The sequence below is a fragment of the Acomys minous genome (genome assembly GCF_964271855.1).
Source record: "Acomys minous genome assembly, chromosome: 5".
NCBI classification, from domain to species: Eukaryota; Metazoa; Chordata; class Mammalia; order Rodentia; family Muridae; genus Acomys; species Acomys minous.
Genome location: NC_140494.1, coordinates 123,854,015 through 123,876,106, shown reverse-complemented (window position 1 = coordinate 123,876,106; position 22,092 = coordinate 123,854,015). Strand labels below are relative to the sequence as shown.

Here is a 22,092-nt window from a genome sequence, read left to right as displayed (position 1 = left end):
GAGGCAGAGGCAGGCGGATCTCTGTGAGTTCGATGCCAGCCTGGTCTAAAGAGTGAGTTCCACAACAGCCAAGGCCACACAGAGAAACCCTGTCTTAAAAAAACAAAACAAATAAACAAAAAGTGCTTTCTGTTATAAGTTGCCTTGGCCATGGTGTCTCTTTACACTAATAGAACAGTTACCAAGACTCCAAGAAGCAGGCTGAAGTATACCCCAGCCCGACAATTCTATTTCTAGAAATAGGACAGCTAACTTCTTAATTTGAATTTCCCTTTGGAAAGATGCTGGGGAGTGATGGCAGACAATGATTTGATTTTTTTATTTTTGGTGTTTTGAGACCAGCTGGCTTTGAACTCAAGTTTTTCTGCCTGCATGTCCGTCTGCCAAGGCCTCCCTTCCCCTGGGTCACCTGGCTATTCAGGCAGTGGGGGGGGGGGGCTGGTGGGGGGCACAAGCTGCCACATCCATATCAGGTTTCCCTGCTTTCTTCCTTTTCCCCAGACGCAGATTAATCACCAGCTAACAGGAGCCGAAAGCTGCACAATTCCGGCAGCGGCTTTGCCGGCTGAGTTTTTCTGCCTTTCTTTTGCCCTGATGAGATTTCTATCTCTGTAGCATCTGCTCGCTAAATCAAATCTTTCAGAGGTAATCTGCCATCATGGCTCCTGGAATTCATCTATGGCAATCTAATTTCAGGAGGGAACATTTAAGAGGCCTGACACCCGGACACAGTCCCCAAGGTGAATGCTCCATGCAGGAGGATGGCCTCTATTGTGGTTTCACAGAGGAAACTAAAGCGCACCAGCCCTGCTCCTTCCCAGAGCAACCCATATCCTCTCTGCAGTGGCTAGCCACAGCGGAAGGAGCAGGGAGAGGCTGTGGGTAGGCTGGGGAGCAGGGCTTTCTTTGGCTGGGGTTAGAGTCCTTTGTCTCCTCAGAAGGGTGCTGGAGACTGGAGGCCACCATTTGTCCCAAGTTCTGCACAAGTTCAGGGACAAATGAGGCGAGGCTTCTAATGACTGCCCCTCTACCCGGCTTCCAAAGACCACAAGAGAAACTGTCCCCGTGCATATCAAGTGACAGACAGACTGGGGGATGGGCACTGAGAGGAGAAGGGCACATACCAGGGTATTTTCTCAGATAGGTAGTGAGGAACCAGCCTGCCTCTGTCTTAGACTTAAACGCCATCTTACAGTAAAGACAAACTAGGTTCATTCATTTATTAAGCAGAGGTTTAATCATAAACCTCTCAAGGATTGGGCTCTGTCCCACTTGTAACCTTAACTACAAATGTTTCTGGGCTGCCTGTTCCAGGAATGGCCATCATATCTTCATTTTTTAAAAAAGCTGTTTATAACCATCTTGCAGCCCTACTTACGTTTTTAAAGGTTATGTGGCCACCTGTGACTACCTTGTTGTGCCCTTTGTTTCAGGAGATCTTTAGGACTCATTGTCAGGCTTGTGTTCTGCTCCGGTAACCCTGCTTGTTTCGCCCTACAAACCCCCTGTTTGGGAACCCCCTACCCCCAGCTATAAAAGCCTTGCCTCCCTCATGTCCGTCCAAAGCTGACCTCTCAGACCCCTGACTTAGGGGGAAGCAGCCAGTGTACATGAGTAAAAACCCTTGCTTTAGTTAACTGCTTACATTAATTAATGTGGCCATGATGATTTGGGTTTGGTCTTTCTCCTCCCATCTTTGGGATCAACAGTAGAGCTGAGGCCAGGACCAGGGGACCCACCCCCTGCCCCCCCTCCCCCACTCAGTACCTGCAGCTTAGCTGCCTTAAGATTGGAGTCATAGGTCTCCCCTCTGTCTCTTTCTCCCTCCCTCCCTCCCTCCCACTCTCCCTCCTTCCCTCCCTCCCTCCTTCTTTCTCTCCTCTTCTCTCTCCCCCCTCCTTTTCCTTCCTTCTTTCCTTCCCTCCTTCCTTCCTTCCTCTCCTTTTTTTTTTTTTTATTTGAGTCTAGGTCTCATGGCGCCCATTCTGGTCTCCATGTAGCCAAGAATAGTCCCGAACTTCTGATCATCCTGTCTTTGCCTCTTACGTGCTGGGGTTGTGGGTGTGTGCCACCGTGCCCAGTCTATGCTGCATCGGGGATGGAATCCTGGGCCTCACGCACACCAGGCAAGTGCTCTACCAACTGAGGCACCACCCCCCTAGCTGCATGTCTTTGCTTTCTTTATACCCAAGAAAAGGCTCTAAGCTTCCTGGGGGTGGGGGTGGGGTGGGGGAGAAAGGCTGGGCTGTGTCCACACACAGGAAGAAAGCTGTTTTGTTGGGAGACGGTATGATGTATTTTGATGTTAATTAATAAAAAGCCATCCCACCTGGGCCAGGCAGAGATGATAGATAAGTATGGCAAAGGGGTGTGTGTGTGTGTGTGTGTGTGAGAGAGAGAGAGAGAGAGAGAGAGAGAGAGAGAGAGAGAGAGAGAGAGAGAGAGAGAAGAGGAATCCTGGGGAGGAGGAGAAGAAAGATCACCATGAAGGAAGGAGAAAGGCCCGAGAGGAGAAAGAAGGCGGCCACCATGGGTTAGAGAAAGGAAGAAGTGCATGGCCGGCGTGGATGGAGAATCTGGCCCAGATGAAGAACATTAGCAAGTATTTGGGATTATGGGCGGGGAGTAGCTTGACAGAAATTATTAGAAGCAGATGGCGTGAGATTGAGACAGCGATCCCATGCCTAACCCACTATGGGAAGTAGTTTAGAGGATTGATGTCTGCCCTGCCCCAGGTTAACTAAGGCTATTTTAAAATGTAACAAGTGTCTGTGTCTTGACTGATTGCTAGCTGGGCCTACTGATAATACAGATAATACAGGTAATTTAAAAACAATAGTTTTCATAAGAACAAAACCAAGAGCAGCAGGAAGTCAGTTAAGCCAGAGCTTCTCGCCTCAGACAGTTTGCCTCCTCTATATAGCTGGACATTTGGCACAGACTGGAATCATATTTGTGTCAGAAGCTGGGAGTGAACCTGGCTTCTGATGGGTGGAAGCCAGGGACCCTGCTGAACACTCTACAGAGCACAGACTGCTCCGAGTGACTGGTGGCGAGGTGGGGTGCCTGATACAGACTGAGCAGCACTTGTGTCAACGGCTCAGTCTCGAGGTTGGCATGCCAGGAGGAGGGGGAATAGCTCAAAAGCGAGTGAGATGAAGCTATCTAGAGGGATGCACCGTTTAAGATGAATCCAGTGATGCCTTATCATTGAAGGCTGAGGCAGTGGTCATAGGGATGGGCAAGGCAGGCTGCTGGTGCTGAGGCAGTGGTCATAGGGATGGGCAAGGCAGGCTGCTGGTGCCGATGCAGTGGTCATGGGGATGGACAAGGCAGGCTGCTGGTGCTGAGGCAGTGGTCATAGGATGAATGGGCAAGGCAGGCTGCTGGTGCTGAGGCAGTGGTCATAGGGATGGATAAGGCAGGCTGCTGGTGCTGATGCAGTGGTCATGGGGATGGACAAGGCAGGCTGCTGGTGCTGAGGCAGTGGTCATAGGATGAATGGGCAAGGCAGGCTGCTGGTGCTGAGGCAGTGGTCATAGGGATGGGCAAGGCAGGCTCCTGGTGCCTTTAGCAGTCCAGGCTTGGGGCAAGGCTCTCCCCAAGGAGGTAGTGCTTTGGAGTCTAAGCAGCCAGCCCGGAGCTGGGCTGGCAGGCACCGTCCAAGGACCCAAGCCTAAGGAGGGCTCTTGCCTCCCAGTTCCTTGAAACATGACACACGTTCACGACAGTAAAGCAAATAATCATTAATATTGGATGGGTTGAGATTAGCGACAGAGAAGAGGGAGTCCTTTCAGATTAATAATGCATGGAGCACTCCTTCAGAAGGAAGGTAAATTATGCAGGGCACGGCTGCCCGGGGAAGGGAGGAAAACAATAGCTTTTTAATTTGGGGCTTGAGTGGATCTCTGTGGTGGGGACTCTTCCTGAGTGGGGACCTCAGCAGCCTCCTTGCTTCCTGTCCTTGGCCTCCCAGCAGGGACGGGTGCCCCTATGCTGTCTTCTACCTGTGGAGTAGGTAAACTGATTCTCAGACAAATGCTTGGGACCCTTAGGATCTCTCACCTTGCCCTTCAGTCCAGGGAAAAGGCCACCTCCTCCAGGAAGCTTTCCCTGCCCAGCATGGTGGTTTCTTGTGATTTTTTTTTCCCGAGACAGGATTTCTCTGTGTAGCCTTGGCTGTCCTGGACTCACTTTGTAGACCAGGCTGGCCTTGAGCTCACAGAGATCCACCTGCCTCTGCCTCCCGAGTGCTGGAATTAAAGGCATGTGCCACCATGCCCTGCCCTCTTGTGATCTTTTATGCACACATCCCAGCTCATAATACCTTGGTCACACCATGTTGGGACCCGGCAGAGCCAGGTACATATATTTCTGCCCTACTATCTCCCAAAATCTGATGTTGGGTGTGTTGCAAACTTAATGGTATGTTGTGGTCTGGCTGGTGGAATTTTTGCTCATTAGGACATAAGGTAGGGCTGTGAGTCATTACTGAAGGTGCCTTGTATTGGGAAAATGTGCTAGAAAGTGACTGCTGTCACTGAATACTCAGAACCTAAGGTCCTAAGGGCATGTAGGCTTCCTTCTTGTAGCCTAGCCCTACCCTGTGTGGGCACTCAAGCCATGCACAGACCAGCTGCCTTGGCACCAGGCCCTGTCTGTATCGTCCTCCTCTGAGATGCCACCCAGGAACCGTATTCACCTAAGCCGACGTATGCTGAGATGCCCCACTTGCCATGACTAGAGGCTCAGGGTGACTTGTGAGCTGCGGGTGAAGAGGGGCCTCAGAGCAAAGGCCTCTTCTGCCTGGCATCTGCTCAGTGTCCACTGCCTGGGCCAGCTTGTCTTCCTGGGCCATTCATAGCTGAGGAGAAAGGGTGCCCCACCCCTCCCTACCCCCGATAACAGGTTACAGGCAGCGAGGCATCTCTGGGGTGGACAGCCCCACTTGCTGACAGAAGGCAGGACAGCTGGAGTGGCAGGCAGGAAAAGAAGGGGGGTGGACAAGGAGGACGCCGAGAACACTTATCCTCTGCTTTTCTGGCTCAGTCCTTCCTGGAAGTAGGAGCAAAACTAGCTCCCGTCTCTGTCCTTCCTGCTCTCCCGCCTGGCCAGGGCCGCTCTAGGTCCTAGGGTGAGCTTTCTATGCTCCAGGCTCTGGTTAGATCTCAGCGTGAAGAGGACTCTCTAAGCTTGATCACCAGCCACCATGCCGCCGTAAGCCCGGTCCCCAGAACTATCCACTCCTAGCCACCCCCTACCCTGTGTCTGTGGGTCGCTAGGCTGCTTCCTTACTCCTGTGTGAGGCTTGAGACTGACCCATTGTGAAGCCCAGGCCGCTGAACCTGGGGAGCAGGCGGCAGGTGACCTAAGGTCTGGTCCTGACTACAGCTGGGTGGCAGGCATTGGATTTTCACTTTTTTATCAGACAGATAGAAGCCTTGAAGGTACAGCTTTTCCTCCCAGCTAGATGGCTTCTTCCCGTCCCCCTCCTCCCACAATCCCCTGCGCCCCCCCCCCCATGTCCCGCCCCCTAGGTGTGAGGCCACAGCCTGGGAAGCCTATCTTCATCAGGGCCTCACTCAGCCCCTGCTCCAAGCTTACCTGTCCACAGGTCATACCTGATAGTGTTCTCAGTGTTACAGGGGCAGGGCACGGTGCAGCCGGGGCCATGGAGGCCCTCTGGGCATAGACGCTCCTGGCAGCTAGGACCCTTATAGCCCGGCTCACACTCACAGGCACCTGTGGTCGGGGAACATTGACCTCCATTGTGGCAGTCACAGCGCTGAGAGCACAGGAAACCGAAAGTTCCAAGGGGACACTCCTCTTGGCACCTGTGGGAGAGCAGAGCAAGATGGAGCGGAGCCCTTGCTGGGTGTCCTGCTGCATCTGCACACACCCCCTTCACATCCTCCCCCACGTCCACGGGAACCTCACTCCAGGTCTCCTCAGCAGCCAGGGTGAGCTCCTGTTAGTGTCACAATGTAAAACTGTGTTCTTTTTCATTGTAAGCAGCTATGTTGGCCGGGCAGCGGTGGCGCACGCCTTTCATCCCAGCACTAGGGAGGCAGAGGCAGGTGGATCACTGTGAGTTCGAGGCCAGCCTGGTCTACAACGCGAGTCCAGGACAGCCAGGACTGTTAAACAGAGAAACCCTGTCTCGGAAAAAAAAAAAAAAAGCTGTGATAAGGCTGGGTATGGTGGCCATGCCTCTAATCCTAGCGACAAGAGAGGCTGAAACAGGATGGTATCTTAAGTTTAGGGCCAGCCTGGTGGGCCCTATTTATATTTGAAGAGTCTCAGGTAGACCAGGCTAGCTTCAAACTCACCGCATAGCCCAGGGTGGACTTGAACTTCCTTCCCATCCTACCTTTTCCACCTTCCTAGAGGCACACAGGCCAATAAAGGAGAAAGACCCTCCTACTTAAGGGAGACTCCACCCCTGGGGGAGGAGCCGTGAGGCTCCACGTGACGGGAGGGAGGGGCTTCTGCCTGAGACTCAGGAGCTTGAGGCAGGAGGACCTCACCACCTCCCCTGGCCTCCTCCAGCGCTGCCCTCACATGCACACAGCCATCTAATTATACACATAATTGATTTAAAATGAATGTGAACAATGAGCCAGGGGGCCAGTATTTGTTGTCACTCAAGTGAACTTCTTAACTACTGACCTATCTCCCCAGTTCTTATTAAAAGTTTCAGTTCTTGGGCCGGAGAGATGGCTCAGAGGTTAAGAGCACTGGGTGCTCTTCTAGAGGTCCTGAGTTCAATTCCCAGCACCCACATGGTGGCTCACAGCCGTCTATAATGAGATCTGGTACCTTCTGGCCTGCAGGCAGAGCACTGTGTACATAATAAATAAATAAATCTTAAAAAAATAAAAAGTTTCAGTTCTCAGAACACAGCAGGTGTGACCCTCTTGCCTTAGATCCGGGCATGAAAAGGCTCCAAGAGAGGAATTCTGACACGCTGCAGTTTGAACTTGAGGAATTAGAGGTATTTACGTATCACTTGTGTGGAGGTCAGGTGACAGCTTTTACATGTGATCCGGGGATGGCACCCAGGTCATGTGGCTTTGAGTAGCTGAGCCACCTCAGCAGCCCCTCCCCCTAAGATTTACGTTTTGTATTCAAGTGCGGACCTTGAACTCCTGATCCCCTTACCTCTACCTCCTGAGTGCTGGGATTACAGGCAGGAGCCATTAACTGTTTACTCAGTCCTGGGGGTGGAACTCAGGTCTTTATGCGTGTCAGGCAAGCACTCCACTGAGCTACAGCCTCATTGGTTTATACCCTAAATGTACCTTGTGCCGGCTAGTTTTATGTCAACTTGACACAAGCTAGAGTCATCTGAGAGGAGAGAGCTGCAACTGAGAAAATGTTTCCATAAAGTTGGGCTGTAGGCCAGCCTGCAAGGCATTTGCTTAGTTAGTAATTGATGCAGGAGGGCCCAGCCCATTGTAAGTGGTGTCATTCCTAGGCTGGTGGTCGTGGCTTCTATAAGAAAGTAGGCTGAACTGGGCGTGGTGATGCACACCTTTGATCCCAGCACTCCTGAGGCAGAGGCAGGTGGATCTCTGTGAGTTCGAGGCCAGCCTGGTCTACAAAATGAGTCCAGGACAGCCAAGGCTACACGGAGAAAGACCCTGTCTCAAACAAACAAAAAAAACAAAAAACAAAAAACAAAAAATAAATGAAAAGAAATAAACCCTTTCCTCCCACCTTGCTTTTTGTCATGGTGTTTCTTCACAGCAATAGTAACCCTAACTAAGATATGCCCATAACTTCTTGGAGGCTCATTCTTCCTCATAGACAGGGCGGGGAGAGCCTGGTGCTGGTGAGAGGCCAGTTGGCTGAATGAGGACAAGTGGCCACACCTTAGTGAACCTGGGGTGGGGGCAGTATTGTGTATGGGGAAATTGAGAGCAGCCAGAGTATTGAGGGGCTAGCCTTGGCAACTAGAGAGACCAGGTGCCCTTGTTTCTGTCTTCGCTGTTCTGTATGCAGTGACAGACAGGCGAGCAGGACTGAGGTACAGCTTCTGAGCCTCCCTCAATGGGGATGCCCCTTGCTGTCCCCTCTCAGAGCCACAGTACAAGGGAGGGAATCTGGCTGAAAGGAGGCAAGGAGGAAGATCTGGGCTGCCCCAGCCTGCCTGGGCAAGAACAAGGGAGGGGTGCCTGGGGGTGGAAGGGCAGGTGGCAGGCAGGAGAGAGAAAGGAGCAGCTAGGAGGGGACAAGGGAGGGGCCGGAGGGAGAGAGGCAAGTACCAAGAACAGCTAAGGACCATGGTTAAACTGTCAGTCCTGCTCAGCCTCCAGATTTCCCCACAGGTCACTGAGCTCTGCAGGCCTCAGATCTCTGACGTCAGGAGAGAAACTCACACCAGGAAGACACCGCTCCCTCGTTCCCCCTTGCATTGGAGTATTCCTGCCCAGCAGGACAGATGGACAGCTTCTCTGAAGACAGTGACCCACCTGGCTGTATTCCAGGGGAGGGGGCAATGAATCTACAAGCCCAGAAAGATAAAAATCTAAAAATGAAATGTTGACAACCTAATCCATTTCCATAATCAGTCTCTTTTTACTTTTTTTTTTTCCTAGCCACAGTTTAAACAACTTATTTATTTAGAGATCAAGCAAAGACTGCTAATGAATTTTACACAAAGCACACTAATAACCGGCCTGTGGAACAGGAGGGTAATCACAGCAGGGATTAACTTTCTACTTAAACACCCTTCCTTCCCCACATATCAATCTAATGTGTCCAATATCACCATTAACAACCAGATACATTGCTCAATTAAATTACAAGTTACATTTCGTGTTTAATTTGAGCTGGATCCTGCCTATCTGGGGAGACCCGCGTTATTATACCCGCTTGGCTTTAATATGCTCATGATAATTTGGGGTGGGCTAATGCAGCTGTCGCCTACAAAATTAATGGAGGCAATTTTACAAAATATTAAACACCAGGCAGCCCGTTGAGGCGGGAAAGCCAAATGCACGCCGCGACGCTCCACACGGACTCTCCTGAGGCGGGCTGGTGAAGCAAGCTGGAAAGCCCTTGGTTTCGGAGATTCTCTTTCCTCTGGGACCAGGCGGGAGACTCCAAGAAGAGACACTTGGGCTTATGTCTGCCCCTGGTGACCCCTGAGAGCCAATGAGGCGGCTCTACGAGTGCCTGGTATTTTCCTAACACTAGGTTCGGACACATGAAGGAGAGCTGGAACGCGTGGTGCCTCTTCTGGCTCCTAACGTTTCCTTGCCTTGGGACTTGAAGGTATGATGGAAAGGTGGACCTAACACCTGGTCTCGGGTCCCCAGAGACCACGCCCTTTGCTCCGTGCTCACGGGAACCCAGTGCTAGCGGACAAGCCTTTTCTGGATCTCGCTGAAGACTGGGACAGTTCCAGGGAGAGCAGGGGCATCCTGATTTTGTTAGTCAGATCCGAAAAGTGTTTGGAGCTGTAAGTCGGTTGGTCGAGTCTATCTAGTAATACAGGGAGTTGTGGGTTTGACCCCCAGCACCACACTAACTGAGCAGGGTGACAAACATCTGCGTCTCAGCACTCGGGAGACAAGGCAGGAGGTTTAGAAGAGAAACTGTCTCAAAACAAACAAACAATCATCCACACAAATGAAAAAGGACCCATTGGGCGACTCATCCTTGGACCTTGACGACGACCAGGAAACAAATCTTATTTTGTCAGGGAGATTACCCCTAACCCCATCCTTCACCCTGCAGGCCCTGAGAAGATGCCATCTTTGCAGGTACTGGGTCATGGCTTTCCAGAGGCTGGCCTTATGGCTTGCTTTTCTTAGGGGAAAACGTCTCCACGTGACAATTCTCAGTACAGAGCTTCAGAGCTGGCTACATCATTTGCAAAGGAGCACAGCACCTGCGACCTTTTCGCCAAGAGTCAATTCTGTTTGCTGATAAACAGAGCTCAGGACTAGGGCCTAGAGAAAGGGTCTGTGTGATAAATGTAAGGATTGACTCTGTCGGAGGGGGGTGCAGAGCACATGGGGATGTGTTCCATTCACTGAGAGACAAAGCTCAGGATGCTGGGGGATTCAGGTGGAGGCTCCTAACAGAACAGCAAAGGGTCACCAGGCTGTTTGACCAGGTCACTCTAAGCCTGACCAGGTGATCAGGCACACTTGCTTCCATTGAAGAAAACAGGCCTGTGTGATTGACAATCCTGGTTTCCATGCTGCTTCCTAAGTAGCCTCCTCTCACTCTATCTAAAACAGTAACAACGTTCAGGGACCAGAGGTAAAACTTGGATCTACCTGCACAGAGCCAGGGGAAAGGCAGGGACTCCTCTGGCTGGCTGGTGGAGGAGGGGACCTTGCCTAGGGTGTGTGGATGCAAGTGGTCCTCCGCCTCCAGTTTGCCAGGGCATCAGATACACAGACCTTGCTTTTCCCTCTTCCGTGGGGCTGCCTTGACCCCACAGCTGACTTGCAACTGACGCAGTTGTGTCTACAAGGCAGTTCCTCGTTCTGTGTTCTGTGGCTTGTCCCCTCTGCCAGGCTGACTTCATTTGAAGATATCAGTGTCTCTCTGGACCCCAGATCAGCCTATTCAGGCATTCATATCACACAAAGTGATGTCAGTGTCTTTCAGAGATAACTCGATTTTGGAATAAAAATCTACTTCTATAGGAACTTTAAAATGTGGACACTGATTTTGCTCTCTCAGCTCTTTCAGGGTCTCTGTAACATTGTTTCCCTGTTAGTGCAGCCGTGGGAGGAGGAGGGGAGAGAGAGAGAGAGAGAGAGAGAGAGAGAGAGAGAGAGAGAGAGAGACAGACAGACAGACAGACAGACAGACAGACACAGAGAGACAGAGAGACAGAGAGAGAGACAGAGAGAGAGAGAGACAGAGAGAGACAGAGAAAGAAGAAGGAGAAGGAGGAGGAGAGAGAGAGAGAGAAGGAGAAGGAGAAGGAGAAGAATTGTTAGATTTCCCTGGTAGGATTCAGAATGCCTTTTGAGGAAAGAGCCAGAAGGCTGGCCAGGGGTACTGTGGCTGGTACTCTGCAAGGCTGCTGAGGGTAACAACAACACCAGAGGCAAGAGCAAGTGCCATCCTTACCTGTCCCCCATGTATCCAGCTGTGCAGTGGCACTGTCCGGTCACATGGTCACACTGGCCTCCATGATGGCAGGGACAATCCTGGCTACAGTTCTGGCCGAAGGTCCCTGGTGGGCAGGGCTCGGCACACACTGCCCCCTGAAATAGAATTGAGGAAGACTTGGTGGGGCTCCAAGGAAATCATGCTGAGGTTATATACTCCCAAGGAATATTGGGGTCCCAGGGACCACCCCAAGTTCCTCAGTTAGGTCGGCTAAGGCCAGTTCTCTCACCCAACTATTCAGTCTACATTAATACCTGTAGTACATCAGGTGCCTGGGTTGGATGCCTGGGGAACAGAGCTGATGCCTGACCTCCCAGAGTCCTGGGGGGCCACTGAGGAAGTGGGGAAAAGGAGAGCAGAGTGGATACAGAAGAGCACCCCCATTAAGCATCCAGCTGTGGAGATCCACTCACATCTGCACCTTTCCTAAACCCAGCTACGGACAGCAGAGGACTCAAAAGGAAGAAATGGTAGGGAGGAGGGGAAGGGGGTAGGGAGGAGGGGAAGGGGGTAGGGAGGAGGGGGAAAGGGACAGAAAGTGGGGGAGAGGACTGGAAGGGGGAGAGAGTAAGTGGGGGACATACGGCTCTCATCAGGGCATAATATTACAGATTTTTATAAAATTAAAAGATACAAAGTGGGCACAATGGCACACGCCTGTAATCCCAGCACTCAGGAGGCAGAGGCAGGCTGATTTCTGTGGGTGCAAGGCCAGCCTGGTTTACAGAGAGAGAAAGTTCTAGGACAGCCAGGTCTGTACAGAGAAACCCTGTCTCAAAAAACCAAACCCAAAACCCAAAACAAAAACAAAAATCAAACCTCCAAAACCATATTTTTACTTCTGTATTATGTGCATGCATGGCATAGCATGAGGGTGCCCCAGGAGGTCAGGAGAGGGGTCTGGATCCTGGGGACCTGGAGTTGCAGGCAGCTGTGAGCTCTCTGACATGGATGCAGGGAGCTGCCCTGGGTCCTCTGGAAAAGCAGCAAGTGCTCTTCACGCCTGAGCCATCACTCCAGCCACTGAAGCTGTATATTGCTATTTTTTTTCAAAGTTTTATGTTTCTAAAGGTAAGCTTAATCAAGGTTCTTAGGAAGAGGAAAATAGTCATATACAGGAATCAAGTTGCTAGCCCTTTTAGCTAGACATTAAATGGCAATGGAGCGATTCCTTAATGTTTTGGAGAGAAAAATAATTTTTCAGTCTAGAACTGGCTGCCAAGAAGCCGTAGGGATGTGGCTCAGAGATAAAGCTGGCTCTTTAGCTTTTCAAGAGAACAGACCAGGCCTGCAAGCACTTGCACTGAGGGCTGTTTTCTCTGGCCCCGCCCTCCAGATATACCAGCTTTGTGGTATATCCCTTTAAAGCAGTTCCTATAGATCTCAAGTCTTCGTCAGACAGCCGAGCCTAGGCTTGTCTCTTGCCACTCTTCCAGCCTCATGCCAGAGATAATCATTTCTCTTATGGAGAATGAAGATGATCCTCCAATTAATTAATCAATTTGTTCAACACACAGTTATTAAGCACCAATAATCACCGGCCCCGAAGAAACTAGTTCAGTCAGGAAAAGCCTGCCAGACCAGAGCCATCTTTCCACATCATGTTATTGACTTGTAATGAATTAAGTGGGAGGCTTTCAGCTCACATTTCCCCTCTGCAGGCACTGAGGAGTAGAGAGGAGGGGGCAGCGGGGTGAGGGTGGGGGGGCTTCTCTCACCAAACCCCATGAGCTTTGGGATTCATGAGTGACAACAGCGGTCTCTGGCTTCTGTGCAATTCTGTCCTTACTCCCTGGGTGTGTTTGGGGGTACTCTAAGCCTGAAAAACACTTCAAGACATGCTTATTTCTACCAGTCCCCTCACCCTTGAACAGGTAGGTAGAGGCCTCATACACAAGCGTGCACACACACACACACACACACACACACACACACACACACACACACAGAGTGGGGGTGACCTGTGGTCTCTAGGAAGCTGTAAAGATAAGTGAGATTAGCGTTGCAAAGGAGCCAGGATAGTGCCTTAATGAGTGAACCCTAAAGATTGTCAGCTGAACAAAGTTGACACTGATGACGTCAGGACCATGTAAATGATCAACTACCACTGGCTGGCAGAATGACCTTTGGAGGAGGCAGGCAAGCATGAGGGTTCTTTTCCAGCTGTGATTTTATCTCCTGGAGACTCACAGGCGGCAACCCTAACTCCCAGCGTGTCTGTGTATGGTTGTGTGGAGTCACCACGGGGCCGTTGCAGAGGTGACGTTTGAGACTCGTGTTTAACCTTCATTCACCCTCATGTCCTTACATGAAGAGGAGGTGAAGACAGACACAGAGGGGGTTGGCTGGTGGGTTAGCTCAGTCAGAATGTGCTTGTATACAAACCTGAGGAGTTAACTCTGATCCCAGAAGCCATGTAAAAAGGCAGACGTGATGGTGTGTGCTGGCTAGAAAAGGACTGGGCTTTCTTTCTTTCTTTCTTTCTTTCTTTTTTTTTGTTTGTTTTTGTTTTTGTTTTTCAAGACAAGGTCTTGAAAAGCCTTGGCTGTCCTGGACTCACTTTGTAGACCAGGCTGGCCTCGAACTCACAGTGATCCACCTGCCTCTGCCTCCTGAGTGCTGGGATTAAAGAACAAAAGGACTTTTCAATTGAGAAAAAAAAATGCCTTCATAAAATTGGCCTACAGGCCACTCTGTAGTGCATTTTCTTTCTTAAAAAAATATTTATTTATTTATTTAGGTGCTTTGTTTGCACGTATGTTTGCACACCAGAAGAGGGCATCAGATACCATTATCGAGAGTTGTGAGCCACAAGGTGGATTCTGGGAGTTGAACTCAGGACCTCTGGAAGAGCAGCCAGTGCTCTAAACTGCTGAGCCATCTCTCCAGGACCACAGGCCCTATGGTACATTTTCTTTCTTTTCTTTCTTTTCTTCTTTTCTTTCTTTCTTTTCTTTTCTTTCTTCTTCTTCTTCTGATTTGTTCGTTTGTTTTTGTTTTTTGGAAGGCAAGGTTTCACTGTGTAGCCTTAGCTTTGTAGACCAGGCTGTCCTCCAACCTACAGATATACGTCTGCCTCTGCCTTCCTGAACAGTGCTAGAATTACAGGTGTGAGCTACCGCGCCTGGCTACATTTTCTTAACTAATAATCGATATGAGAGGGCTCAGCCAATCATGGGTGGTACTACCTTTGTTCTGGTGATTTCTATAAGAAGGCCAGAGGGATAGCCATGCAAACACACAGGAGGAAGATGGCTACCTCAGGCTGGGGAGACGCTCAGAAGTCACCAGCCCTGCCTGATGAAGACACCTGGATCTCAGACGCCCAGACGCCAAGCCCATGAGAAGACCAGTCCCTGTTGTCTGAGCCATTTGGTATGAGGCATTTTGTCTGGCAACCTGAAAAGGTCAGGTGTGCCTCTACTGTCGTGGGCTCCGGGCTACACAGCCTGCAATGGGACAAGTCCTGCTTCTCCAACTGGTCACACCTAATGTTCCTGTGGGACTCTGGAGAGCAGTGTCACTGTAAGAGGTCTCTACTCCACAGAAGGTCAAAAGGAAGGGGTCAAGAGGGGGCTCCATCTTGCCAGCATTTTGGGCACTCACACTGTCCCAGGGCGGCACCCACCTGTTGAGACACTGAACAGTGGCTGGAGAAGGTGCTGTGGGGGTGATCTGAACCTTAGGACCAGCCAGGAGCATCTATAGTCATTGTTCCAAGCACTAGTGTCTGGGACTCCAAAGCCTACGCTTCAGACGGTCTCTCTGGCCCTCTACCACGACTGACCCCGCCCTCTACCACGACTGACCCCGCCCTCTACCACCACTGACCCCGCCCTCTACCACCACTGACCCCGCCCTCTACCACCACTGAGCCGTTTCCCAGCTTTGGCTCTGCTTTCCTCCTGCTCATCATCTCCTTTGCTCCTTTGCGTGCATATCTTTGAGTGCCTGTGTATATGTGAGCATATGTGAGCGTACCCGGTCCATCCATCCTCTGCTGTCAGCCTGGAAATTCCAGAAGGGCTGACTGCAGCCCCTCCTGCCTCCTGCCTCCTGCCTGGCCCCATGCTACCTGCAAGGGGAAATAGCTCCCAGGCTCTTTGCACGGGCCTCTCCATACTGGGCTCATTATAGCCAGGCAAGTGGAGGGGCCTGTGGCATTCTTGGGGGTTGGTGGCCGGGCGAGCCAGAGGGGCCAGAGGTCCCAGCAGCGCCTCTGTACTCAGTGTCCCAGCAGCGCGGTGGCAGTGCGCACCATTCCATCAGCCTCAGAGTGGGAAAATGGGTGGCTGAAGCCCATGGGGGCCAATGGCAAGTCAGGCAATGGAGGATAAGGACAAGTGACCATTCCCCTCAGCGCCCTTTCCTCGGCCCCAGCTCTCCTTTGGAGGAGCCTCAGGCCTAAGCTGAAGCTTCATTACATTGTGACTCGGCATGCACCGGGCGGGGTATTAATAATTCATGCAAATCTGCAAGTTCAATGCTATGTCAAAAATAGAAATGCGATTGTCTATCATAAAATTTAAAACAAAGTCCTCAGCACCAAAGCTTTCTATAGACAGGGTTTCTTGTCACCTGGAAATGCATGTTAGGAAAAGAGCTACTGCTATGTGCTGCCTTTCTCCTTCTCCCTACCCAGAGCAGCATCTCAGAAGAGGCCTGGCTAGGTTCAGGGCTCCCTCCCTGACTGGTGGGCTTCCCTGAGCCTGCCTGTGGGCACCAGATAACCTGGAACCTGACTGGTAAGAGAGACCCTTTCTGAGGAGCAGGTCAGAGTGGGAGAAGTGAGCAGGGAGCAAGGTGAGCTCATTGCCTCTGTCCTTTCAGAAGAGTGGGGAGGGGTGGAGAAAAGAGGAACAGGAAGAGAGGGAGGGAGGGAGGGAGGGAGAGAGAGAGAGAGAGAGAGAGAGAGAGAGAGAGAAGAGAAGAGAAGAGGAGAGAAGAGAAGAAAGAAAATGATAGAGAAGAGAAAGACACAGAAAGACAGAGGGAGAGGACAGAGGGGGAAGATAAAAAGAAAAGCAATAAAAAGAGGCAGAAGGAGGGGAAGAGAGGAATGAGAGAGAGAGAGAGAGAGAGAGAGAGAGAGAGAGAGAGAGAGAGAGAGAACACATGGGTAGGGTGATTCTAGAGTTAATAGACCAGGTTTGCAGGGCGTGGTGGCGCACGCCTTTAATCCCAGCACTCAGGAGGCAGAGGCAGGCGGATCTCTGAGTTCGAGGCCAGCCTGGTCTACAAAGTGAGTCTAGGACAGCCAAGGCTACACAGAGAAACCCTGTCTCAAAAATCAAAACAAAACAACAAAAACAAAACAAAAAGAGACCCAGGTCTAACTCCACCTCATTCCTAACCAATATTGTGGCCCACGGCAGGCCACTAGCCTTCCCTGCTCGCAACTCCCACATCCAGGAAATGACATTATGGTCGGACCCTGATGTTCAAGACTCTTTGAGCTGTGCTTGGTGTTGTTTCTGTGACCTGTTACCTAGAACATCAATACTGAGAGGGTTGTGGGGTGATGGGAGGCTGAGCCCCAGTGTTGAGGCTTCCTCCCTCACCCACCCACCCAAGGAGCTAACGGGTTCTATGGAACACAGAAGCCAGCCCTTTGTTCTTGATCAATGACATCTGAGTATAGCTGTGTCTGGGTGCACACTGCTTTCCCCAGAGTCACCTGGGGAGCTTATTAAAAACAGCATTCCAGAGGCTCAAGTGTGACCGCCTCCCCCTGCCCCTCACTGACTCCAGTATGCAGCCATATTCGGTGGTACTGAATCCTAAGGTCTAGAAGCATCCATGGGCCCGCAGGTGTCCTTCCTGGCTGCCCTTGGGAGCCTGGTATTAGAAGCCTCCTGAAATATCTTGCTCTGCTCAGCAGCCCTGTCCTCAGGCCCTGGGCCTCTCCTGAAGTGGGTCATGCTACAGGGGCTACAGTGTGGAAGGGCAGCCTCTGAGGCTGGCAGCCTTTCAGGGGCTTGGGTCTGTAGGGAGGTGCTGATGGGGGGGGCACATGTGACAGCTGAAAGGCGGCTGTGGCTAGTCTGTGACATCCATGAGTGGAAATCAAGCAGGTATCAAGGTTTTGGTGTTTGTCAAGCACCTTGGATCTGCAGGATTTCGCCTACCATGACAGCCAACCTAAGCAAGGCTCACTGAGGGCAAGCCATTTTTGTACATGGGAAAGCTGAGACCAGAGTCAGGGAGGTTTTTCAAGGGGCAGCATCACCTGAAGGCATGCCTCCATGGGCGAGGCTCTATTCCACCTACTTTCCCATAGTGGGGGTTCCCAGGCTGGAGACCTGTGATGGTATAGGATGCGGGATAAGTACCAGAAGCACTTGGGATGTAAGGGGTTCGGGGGGGGGGCAGCATGAATGTGTGAGGTAGGGTAACATTTCATAAATCCAGATGAACCGTTCTGCTGTGGGTCCTTTTTCCCAATTCCTTATGCCACACCCGAGGCTCCTTTGGGTACCAAGACCAAAGCCAATTGCTTTTTTTAAAAAAAAATTTACTTATTTATTTTTATTTTATATGCATTGGCATTTTGCTTGCATGCATGTCTGTGTGAGGGTGTCAGGCCTTGGAGTTACAGACAGTTGTGAGCTGCCAAGTGGGTGCTGGGAATTGAACCTGGGTCCTTTAGGAAGAATAGTCAGCGTTCTTAACTACTGAGCCATCTCTCTAGCATACCTTCCCCCCCCCCCCCCGTTTTAATTAAAAACATTCTTTTTTCAGACAGGCTCTTATGTAGCCCAGGCTAGCCTTGAACTTGTCATATAACCAAGGATGACCTTAAACTACTGATCCTCCTCCTTCTACCTCCCAAATATTGGAATTATAGTTTTGTGCTCTCATGAAGCTTTATGTGGTGTCAGGAATCGAACCCAGGGCTTCACACATCTTAGGCAAGCATTCGACCAACTGAGCTACATGGACAGAGCTCCAACAAGGAAAATACAACTCCTTTGCCTGTGAGAGACCATTGGCTCAGAGAGGCTAAGTAACTGCCTTAGGCCACGCAGACCCTAGACCTGGGGCTTTTCACTGCTAGTGGATGCCTCATGATGGCTTACGACTATAAACAGGGGTAAAGAGAAGAATTTAGCCATTCATGGTCTTGTGATGGATGCCAAGACCTCTTATGGTGCCCACCCAGATCTTGAGGCCCACCTACCGTCCAGCCTGGAGGACAGGCACACTCGCCAGTGATGTGGTGGCAGGAACCCCCATTCTGGCAGGGGCAGCGTAGCTCACAGTGAGCTCCATGGCTCCCAGGGGGGCACAGCTCCTCGCAGCTGCATAGAGAGGGAGGGTGTCAGTCAACAACATTCCCGAGAGTGCCCTAGCGCTCAGACCCAGCACCCCGGGCTCCCTAGTGAGCCCGTCCACAAGGGTAGTCTTAACCCTGACCCCCCCCCCCATCTAGCACCTGGCTCTGCCCCCACCACAGCAACCAGCCCACCTAAAGCATCCCACCACCCAAGTGTGGGTGTTCTGATTCCTGCCAGTAGGGGGAGACAGGTCTCAGATATAACATACTGAACTGTAGGGCACTTGGCCCAGCTCGTGAAAGTTCTGGGGAGGAGGCAGAAGACACCTTCCCTAAGAAGAAAACAGTTTATTTAGGACTTGATGGTGAGGCTGATTTCACTGAGAGAGTGGAAGGGCACACCAGGTAGATGAAATAGCATGAACAATGGGCCTAAGGAGTGGCCATGGACTTTGCCTTCAAAAACCTGCCTATTTTCATCTTCACCTTCTCTCTCCTAAAGATTTATTTATTTATGTATTTTATGTGTATGAGCGTTATTTCTGCATGTATGCCTGCATGACAGAAGAGGGCATTGTATCTCTTTATAGATAGGTGTGAACTGCCATATGGTTGCTGGGAATTGAACTCAGGACCTCTGCAAGAGCAGTCAGTGCTCTTAACTGCTGAGCCATCTCTCCCTTCCCTGAAAACCTGCCTATTTTCAAAAAAGGGAAGCTAGGAACTCCAAAGCCTGTCCCTCCCAGGCTCTGAAAGGGTCCCAGCTGCCATGTGTGGGGGCCAGCCACTGTGGGAGTATAGGGGAGGTTTACATCATGGGCCTGGGTCTTATTCTAATGGCCATGGCTTCTAGCTCAAAGGTCCTGGGGCAGGAACCGCTGCCAGTGCAGGATGTCTTGTGGTCTGCATCCTTGGCTGATGCTTAAGGATCTAGGGGGCGTAGTGGCGCATGCCTTTAATCCCAGCACTCGAGAGGCAGAGGCAGGCGGATCGCTATGAGTTCGAGGCCAGCCTGGTCTACAAAGCGAGTCCAGGACAGCCAAGGCTACACAAAGAGACCCTGTCTCAAAAAACCAAAAAAAAAAAAAAAAAAAAAAGGATCTAGGGGGATCTATAGAGCCTTCTGTAGGGCTGGAAGGACACCACTGGTCTTGTCTGGAAGAGTGTCAACTAAGCTGTCTTGGGGGAATCCCCTTTCAGTGTGGCTTCCCCAGGGCACAGAAGTGAGGGGCCCAATCTGCACTCTTATCAGCTGTGTGCCTCAGGCCTATCAATTAGGATGGGATGTACTGCCAAGGTCAACCGAGAAGGCCAAGCTTGCTTCTTTGTCCTGTAACTAGCAAGGGCTGGCCCTCTGACTATGTGACTAGTCTCCAGTAGGGCCAAGATGTGCTCATGGCTTGGATCTGAGACTTCTGTGGGTGAGGCCTGGACACAGAGGACAGGTGTCACAACCAGGGCTTTCTGCTCCCATCATCCTGTCCATAGGACGCTAAGAAGTTGCCAAAGAGCCTTGAAAGCCCTGGTGAGGGTCCCTAGGCCCCAGCACAGGTCCTGCCTAAACCGAGGTCATCCAGAACACGCCTTTTCCTCCCAGCTGGGGCTTCATCTCTCCTGTCTCCGCCCCATGTCTTCTTTCCCCACCTCTGCAGTCCAGACCTCGCTCTGGCCCCACCCCCGGGTTACGCCCTCTCTACTCACTAAACACCGGTGTAGCCAGGTGCACAGAGGCACTCGCCCGTGCGTGGGTCGCAGCTAGCTCCGTGGTGGCACTGACACGGCAGCAGGCAGCCTTTGCCATGGGTACCCGGCGCGCAGAGTTCCTCGCAGCGCCAGCCTCTGAAGCCGGGGGCGCACACACAGGCGCCGGTGATAGGGTTGCACAGGGCGCCGTTCTGACACTGACACCGGTTGCTGCAGTGGGGACCCCAGTGCTCACTGTCACAGCCTGCAAGAGAGGACATGCAGGGTCAGGGCTTTCCTTAGAATGAGGGCCCGCTGTTGGGGGTGTCTGGGTGGAATCCTTAGCATCTGGAAACCTCCATCAGGCTCCATAAAGTCGCCGCAAGTCACCAAGTACTTACAGGAGCTGAAGATGGTACACTTTCTTTTTTTTTTTTTCTTTTCTTAGAGATTTATTTATTTATTTACTTATTTATTTATTATATATACAGTACTCTGCTGCCAGAAGAGGGCATCAGATCACATTACAGATGGTTGTGAGCCACTATGTGGTTGCTGGGAATTGAACTCAGGACCTTTGGAAGGGCAGGCAGTGCTCTTAACCTCTGAGCCATCTCTCCAGCCCAGGATGGTACCATTTCAAAGGCCAGGCCCGCGGCTCACTTTCTTTCAATCAATGCCTGGAGTCCCACCTCCAATGCAAACCTAGCCCCAGCTTTCTGCCTCTCACTGTCTCTGGGAAGCTCCTCTGGGCTGCTCGTCTCTCAGCTGACCTTTTCTCACTGCTCCAGCCGCCTCTCTTCTCTGTGACCCCGTTCCTCTCAGTGCCAGCTTGGCCCAGCCTCACGCCTGTCTGTGTAGCCCTCTTTTCTCCTTCCTCACTCGTTTACCCGGGGACGTTTCTTCTGACTTCTTCTTTGTGCCTACCCCTGGCTCCATCTCTCTGCTCTCCTTTCCCTCTTCCTGCCGTCCAGGAAGACCTCCAGCCTCCTAGCTGTTATCTCAGTTCAATTTCCTCATTGCCAAAGCTCTTTTAGAAAGAGCAGGAGAAAAGAAATGCATCCCCGGGAGGTGAAAGACAGCCATGGAGATCTTTCCCTGTAATTAAATGTTTTCAAGACTGATGGCTTTCTGGAAACCTGCATTCTAAGCCACGGAAAGGGATAGAGTGGCCCAGAACCACAGGAAGGTGACCCAGCTTGCTGTCGCCTCCCACTTTGACCTTGGTGTATCCTGGACACAACAAAAATGAGATGTTCCCCCAGACACTGAGTTTTTTTTTTTTTTTTTTTTTTTTTTTTTTTTTTAGTGGGGATGGAACTTAGGTACTGACAGGCACAAATACTGTTCTAGAATTTTGAAGGCAAGAGAGATTGCTTCCAGTTAAGGCAGGTGTTACGTTAAGGTGAGGGTCCCTCATTGCAAGTGGGCAGTGAAAGATGGCTCACTTGTCTGCCTGCCAGAGGACCATCTGTCTTGCTTTCAGCACTAAAAGTCCTCTTTCCCAAAGAGCACTGTAGCCCTGGGCAAGCTGGAATGGAGGGTGACTCTGCTGCCCATGGACACAGATGGCCAGCTGACCTTTGTTCCCTCAGTTTTCTAGGATTTTGTCCCTCAGAGGAAAAGGGCAGGTGAGTAGCGTAGAGAAGGTTCCCTTGGGGTAGGGCACGGTGAGCAGAGACACAGTGGCACTCTGGTGCTGAGCAAGCACAAGGCAGCAGAGACTGGCATAGCTGGGGCTCCACTAGTATCAGCAGTCTTACGCAAGCAAGCTGCTGGGTCAGTGTCCGGAAGCCCGCATCCATCCAGCAGTAGACAGGACCACTGAGTCTCTGCTCCCTGCCCGCCTCATCTTGGCTCTCTCATCTGTCACCTGAATATCGCTACATACAGACTGGGCTGATAAGCTATGATTGGGCATCATTTTCTGTTTCCCAGCCTACTCACACTGACAGTGGCTCACAGGACAGGGAAACTGGGTGGCAGAAGCG

General features: G+C 51.3%; 1 protein-coding gene across 14 annotated transcripts in view; it reads right to left on the bottom strand.

Annotated features, from left to right (window-relative positions):
- Window positions 1-22,092, bottom strand: part of MEGF11 (multiple EGF like domains 11) — a 331,126-nt gene that overhangs the window by 57,945 nt on the left and 251,089 nt on the right. For all 14 annotated transcript variants that reach the window (XR_014779613.1, XR_014779614.1, XM_084783853.1 and 11 more), the window contains exons 6-9: window positions 20,120-20,366; window positions 18,323-18,443; window positions 11,101-11,237; window positions 5,622-5,834 (exon numbers count right to left, since the gene is read on the bottom strand). Coding sequence is in view for 12 of the 14 variants with exons in the window: in XM_084783853.1 (XP_084639979.1) it covers window positions 5,622-5,834; window positions 11,101-11,237; window positions 18,323-18,443; window positions 20,120-20,366 (718 nt within the window). In the remaining 2 variants the exon portion in view is untranslated. The remainder of the gene's footprint in view (window positions 1-5,621; window positions 5,835-11,100; window positions 11,238-18,322; window positions 18,444-20,119; window positions 20,367-22,092) is intronic.